General features: G+C 59.0%; 1 protein-coding gene across 1 annotated transcript; it reads right to left on the bottom strand.

The window, feature by feature from the left end:
* Positions 1-365: 365 nt before the first annotated feature.
* On the bottom strand, positions 366-5,764 carry LOC100955063 (aquaporin-12). The gene is made up of 3 exons (XM_023518274.1): positions 5,158-5,764; positions 3,667-3,783; positions 366-701 (listed from the first exon to the last, which is right to left on the bottom strand). Exons 1-3 carry the CDS (start codon positions 5,762-5,764, stop codon positions 559-561), a joined length of 867 nt encoding a protein of 288 aa, XP_023374042.1. The 3' UTR covers positions 366-558.
* Between the last annotated feature and the right edge of the window lie 736 nt (positions 5,765-6,500).

Here is a 6,500-nt window from a genome sequence, read left to right as displayed (position 1 = left end):
CCTCAATGCGGACCAGTGGGCCACTGAACTGAGGGTCAGGGTTCTGGGTAGGTGTTAGGGTTGAGTGTCCTGTACCCAGATATGCACCTGCAGCCTCAGGCTCTGCTGCCACCTACAGCGTCCCCAGCAGGTCTCACTGCCCCAGCCACTCAGATTTCCCTATATTGTGGGCACACAGATGTCACATAGGGCCACCAGTGCCAGCATCTCAGACCATATCCCCTCACTCTGGGCTTTTTGTCTGCCATTTTGGATCTTACTTTTTAACTCTAATTCTGTAAATAAGAGGCAGAAAACAGCCTATGGTAGGCAGAGGTGTTTTCCCTCACCCCTGCCTGTCCTTCCAGAAGCCTCTGTCAGGCCAGGGACAGCAGGTTAAGGAACTGTTTATTGACAACTGGTTTCTGGGGAGGGAGGCCAGGGCTCCTGCTTGGCTCTGGGAGGTTCCAGGGAACGGCCAGGGGCACAGCCCTCATGGGGCTTGTGCCCAGCAGGGTGCCAGCGGGAGCTTCACGGCCATCCCACCCCTCTGTGCCCACACTTCCAGCCACTGCAGCCCTAGGTGGGCTCCGGGGGTTCTCCAGAGCCTGGCACCAGCTTCCCTCGGGGGGTTCGATATTTGTTCTTCTGAGTATAAAGCAGGTTCCTCTGGAAAAGTCGAGGCAGGTGGCCTTGGTACAGCAGCACGGCCAGGACCATCCCTGTAGGAGAAGGCAGATCAGATGCTCCTGCACTCAGACAGGAGGAGGTGCCACACCCAGCCCTCCCAACACATGGCCCCTGGCTGGGCCTGTCCCGGGCCTTTCCCCCCTAGAGATGTGGACACGCCTGTGGGGCGCCTGGGTGGTTCTAGACCATGCTGTAGGTCAGAGGGTCCTGAGTCATCTCCAGAGCCTGTGTGGCCCCTTTCTTCCCATGACTGCTTCCCGAAGGGGTGTCCCATCCCAGGGTGGGTGTCTGTGGGGGCGTGGGGTGGCACAGAGGAGGGAAAGAGGGGTTGTGGGTGGACCTAGGTTGGGTTGAGCAGTGGCCTTGAGTCCTGACCTGGCCTGGGTGACTGTACTTTCTGCCTCTGCCCAAGACACAAGAGTTAGGAACCCTAAACTCCCACCTGAATTTCCAGGACACTGGCAAGATCAGATTGCAGAGGCAGGAGATGTCAAGAGTGTGAGGATTCTACCTGTAGCATGCTGGCCCCAGTGTCCTGGAGGGGACCTGTCACATTACAACATGCAGCAGCCTGAGCTCCTGACCATGGCCCCTGTGGCCACACACAGCCAGGAGACTGCTGCCACTGCCCCTATTGAACTTTCTGAGTAGGGAAGGCCCAGAGAGGTGACAAGACCTGTTCAGAGCACCCAGCTGGGCGTTCACACCTAGAAGCCAGCCCCCTTCGCCTACTTGCCTCTAGTCTCCTTCTGTCTCAAGGCCAGAGGCTGGCTTTGAACTTGTGGATAAAGATGGTGTTTCCTGAAAGTGACCACAATGATAGGGAAAGAGTTCTGTGGAGGTGTCAGCCACTCAGATAAATGGGGCAAAGCAGACGTGACAGAACTCAGAAAGCTGACAAGCAGGCAGGTGAGGAGCACAGTGCAGGCCTCCCGGGAGGCCACTCCTCTCTCAGCAACACTGAGGGCTAGATACCAGCCTCCATCTTCCATGACCTGAGGGTCAGCAGTCAGCAGCCCGGGTCCCTCCGGGGGCAGGTGTCCTAGGAGTACACACTGCAGGTCTGTGTGAGATACACTCAGCGTCCCCAAGGCCCACCTGCAGCAGCACATGGTGGCTTCCCACTCTACCCTGGCAGGAGATGAGGCTGTTCCCTAGGAGGGCGTCTGGACTCAGGGCAGCAGGAGTGCCCCAGGGCCAGGGGCCAGTACTAAAGTAGAGGTGGGTGGGTGCATGCACAGAGGCTGCTGAGTGGCTGGCCTCTTCCCAGTTGGCTCTCAGAAGCCTCCCCACCAGAGGTTGCTGGGTGCCTCTGCAAGTCACATTCTTCCCAGAACCTTAGATGTGACCTTATAGGAAATAGAGTCTTTGTAGATGTCATCAGTTAAATTAACAGGAGGTCATACAGGTGCCAAGAGGACCTTGAATCCCATGTCTAGGGTCCCCAGAAGAAGAGGAGAAGAGACAGGTACAGACACACAGAGGTACCCTGGGACGTTGGGGCAGGGGTTGCAGCGAAGTGTCCACAATGAACGGAAGCCAAGGATTTCAGGGGCTACAGAGGCCAGGACGTGGCAGGAAGGGGCCTCCTGGAGCCTTTCGTTTTGTGGTACTTTGCTGTGGTAGCCCTGAAAACTACTCCAGCAGTCATGCAGAGGAGCCTTCAAAATTACCTCCAACCCAGAATTCAATTTTTGGCCAAAGCCACAGCCAAGGACAGAACCAAGACATTTGATTTCAGACACAGGAGGTCTGAACTTTGAGTGCCAGGCACCCTTCCTCATGAGCTGTTGTCAGACATTCTCCACCAGAAAGAAGGAATAAAGCCAAATAGGAGAAGACATGGAACACAGAGACAGAAGCACGACCAGGATAGAGGTAAAGGCTCACCCAGCGTGAAAGACAGACGCCTTGGGAGGCGATGGAAGACCTTAGTTGAGTCACTGAGAACTCCCCCAGCAAGACAGAAACCAAGCCCACCGTCACCCGTGGGGATGACGGAGGATGTGCAGGATGGAACAGCCCTCCAGGGGTGGTAGCTCCACCATGCCCAGGGTGTCAGCTCCGTCCTTTCCTGAGGAACCGGCCAGGGTGAATGCCCGGCTGAAGAACCACAGAGCAGCCCTGTAGGCCCCATGAGTGGAGATGGGCTGTCACAGGGAGACAGTCAGCTGTCCACATGCAGGGCTGCCTCTGGGCACAGAGGGGGGATGCCCGTTTTCTCAGTGTACACCCTGAGGATGACATCCTGGCCACCATCTAGGGCCAGGTCTCTCTTCCCAGGGCAGACTGCACTCTCCCCTGAGAACTGCCCCACTGTAGACCCAACAGAAGGGACAGGAAGCTTTCAGACTCCCACTGGCCCCTGACCACCAAGCTGGTGAGGCATGGAGATTGAAAAAGGGCCAGGGATCTGAGACCAGGTGTGGAAGCAGACCTATGCTTCACCAGGGCCTCAATTCTCTGGGCCAAGGATGGCTCCATGACCTCCCCTGCAGTCAGCCAGGCCCAGGCCCTTCCCTATGGCTTTTCTGTGCAGCTTCATGGTATAGGGCCGGAGGGGCAGCCTCAGGAGGGCAAGTCACAGGGCGGCCCCACCAGGACCCCCTCTAGGCCTCCAAACCCCCATGTCCCCAGCCCTATGAGGGCAGGATGGTTCTGTGTCATCTAAGTGCAGCTCTGAGGCTCCATAGCCACCAGGACTGGTACCTGGGAGGACAAGGGAACTCCCCCTGCAGGTGCCAACCCCACCTGTCACCTGGCACCCCTCACAGGGAAGGCTTCCCTTACTTGCCCCTCCATGCCCGACTTCTGCCTCTGGTCACTTCTGTGATGGTGTCTGAACCAAGATGAGGCAGTCGCTATCACTCTCCACTGCCCACGTGGGGGAGGAGCTGGCCCAAGAGGGCTGACCTTTCCCCCATTCCCTTCCCACCAAAGCCCCCTCCCTAGGGAGTGCTAGAACCCCAGCAGCTGAGGGACCCCACCCACGCTTACCTGCAAAAGGGCCCAGCCAGTACACCTGAACGTACTCCAGTGCCGTGTGCCCTGAGCAGTGGAAGGTGACAGCGGCAGCCAGGGAGGGGTTGAAGAAGGCGGATGTGAAGGGACCAGCTGTGGGCAGAGCACACACAGCTTCCGTCCCTGCCCTGCCAGAGGCTACCTCTCCTCTGCACAGGCCTGGGTGTGACTCTTAGTGCTAGGGCTGGGGTTGCATCCCCTGAGCTCCTGCTACACCGATGGGCACGAAGGCCAGTTCAACTAAGGCCAAGGTTACAGAGTCAGGGACCAGCCCTCCCCACAGCTCACCACATCTGGCCTCCAGCAATCCTACTGTATGGGAGGTGGTCTGAGTTGGGAAGAGAGGGGTGGACAGACAGACGCACAGAAAGAGGGAAAGAGAGAGCCCCAGGGCCAGGATACCTCCACCAGTAAGAGGCAGGTGGTAGGCAGGGCAATAGCAGGGTCTGGCCTAGGCTAGGGCAGGCAGCCTTTTGGACACAGAGTCTGGAGCCGGCCAGGGCAGACCAAGGCCTAGGCAGCTCTGGTCAATTATGCCAGCCACCCCGACTCCTCAGGGAGGTGCCATGGCAGGCAATCTCTGGGTGTCCCCTGGGCCAGGAGTCCAGTAGTCCGGTTGCCAGTCCCTGTTGCTGGGAGCCCCCGTTCATCCTACCTTGGTTTCCCCATCTGTACGTGCTGTGTAGCACCTTCCTGTGGGCTGTGTAATCCAGATTATGTGCTGTCTGGCCTCTGCCAGATCAAGTTGAGTGTCAAGGAATGTGTTAGGTACTGTTTCTGTCCCTATTGGGCCCTCAGCCCAAGGAATGGAGCCCTGAGAGCACTTGGCCTCACCCCTGCCCTGGCATCCCTGCTGCTGGGAGCATAAAGACGCTGCTCCTTGGAGGCCCCTGTGGCCCCTTCCTATAAGACACATGTCCCCATAAGCTTGCCAGTCACAAGCTGCCTTTATGGGAGGGGATTAGGGCCAGTGACACAGTCTGCAGATAGAGCTGAGCAGGGGGTGAAGAACAGAAGAGGCTGGGGCCGATGGACACCTGAGAGCTTGGTCACAGGTCAGCCTGCTCCTGGGAGACAGGTGGGCAGCTCAGGAGCAAGAGAGAGGAAGAGTCCACAGGACTTGTTGCTCTTAGGAGTGGTGATGGGGACATTGGGGTTCCCAGGTCAGAGTCCTATCCCACCTGCCCTGGTGCAGATCTCTGGGATGAAGAGCATCATCTGGGACGAGACAGGAGCATGGTCTGGAGGGTGACCCTCATAAGGACCAGGCCCCTCCCCATGGCCCCAGGTCCAGCCGACGATCCTCATCCACTGGCCAGCTTCCTGGGAGGTGGCCATTGTCTCTATGGGCTTGTGGGCTCCTCCAGCCAGAGCACCATCTTGGTAACTATAGGTGCAAGTGTGCATGGCAGCCACATGGCACAGCAGTCCAGAGGGGATTCCAGGGCAGAGGGAAGCAGGGCTCACCTGTATAGGCTGTGACGGTGACCAGCAGGGCTACGGCTGACACCCTGTAGATAGGAGGGCTGTGCTGCAGGCGGAGGAGGGTCAGATGGAAGCAGAAGGCACAGGCTCCTTCCACGAGTGCCCCATGGGTCACGGATGTGTGCAGGGCAGAGCTGCAGTGCTGGGCCATGAGGTTCTGCAGCAGGTGCAGGTCGCTCAGCTCGCAGGCCCAGCAGACCCGTGTCAGGGCACAGGCAATCTGCACACCCAGCCCCTGGGCCACGAGCTTCAGCAGTGTGCTGGGCAGGGACGCCTCAGCCATGAGGAACTCCTGCAGGGACACGGCAGGGTTGGCTGAGGCCCCGTCCAGGGTGGCCCCGTGCACCAGGAAGAGCAGGAAGAGCAGTGTCATCAGCAGGTCGGGCCCGAAGCCCCCAGCCCAGGGCCCGATCTCCGCCAGCACCCTCATCTCCAGGCAACAGGCCCCGAGCTGGGCTGCGCCTACTGCCTCCCGGGCGAAGTTGTCATAGGCGACCGTGGGTAGCAGGGCCTTGGACACCCTCCTGGCCACTTCACAGAGGGCAACAGTGGCAAAGAAGAAGGAGAGGGACACATTCAGACCAGCCATGTGCCAACCCCATGGAGGAGCCACCTGACTTGGGCACCCGCGGGGCCTTGACAGAGGCCAGCTGGCCTCTTGGCTGGTGGTGGAGGGGAGAGTCCACCTGAGCCTCTGGGAACAGCACACCTGTGCCCCTTACCTCCAGCCTTCCCTGCTTCAGGGCCCGAAGCAGAGTCAGCAGGGCCCACATGGACTGCCCAGGGCGTGGCATCCTCCTGGGGTCTGAGATGCCCCTGGCCTACTTGGCCAGCCCTGGGTCCCAGAGACCATCCCAGCCCTTTAAAACCTTCCACTGAACTCTATGACACACCTGGGCTTCTGGATCCAGGACCATCTACCCACTCCCATACCTTGGCTATGGACTCCCTGGGCCAAAGTCCATACCTAAGTGAGTGCCCCTACCACCCTGCAGTTGGGTTGTGTTTCTGCTTGGGAAGGGCCAAGGGTCCTCCTGTCTTCTGGATCACCTGTCCCTAGCACCCCCCCACCCCCATGAAGTCAGCTGCTCTCCTGACACCAGCTGTCTGCACCTGGGTCTCCTGAGGAGACATCATGGATGCTCTGGCAGGAGCCCTGGACCCTGGGGAAGCTCAGAGCCACCAAAGGGCCACTCCACAGACTTCCACTGTCCTAGCTGGCAGCTTTGGCCCATGAAGCACATTTCTGAGACAGACAGTGGTCAGTGCTGAGCTCACAGCTGGCCACTTGATTCCTGGAAACCCCAGACTGTGAGAGGTATGGA

The sequence above is a fragment of the Otolemur garnettii genome, unplaced genomic scaffold, assembly GCF_000181295.1.
Source record: "Otolemur garnettii isolate 467f Iridium unplaced genomic scaffold, OtoGar3 scaffold00133, whole genome shotgun sequence".
Classification (NCBI taxonomy): Eukaryota; Metazoa; Chordata; class Mammalia; order Primates; family Galagidae; genus Otolemur; species Otolemur garnettii.
The sequence above is the reverse complement of the archived record's forward strand: the minus strand, read 5'-3'. Positions and strand labels throughout refer to the sequence as shown.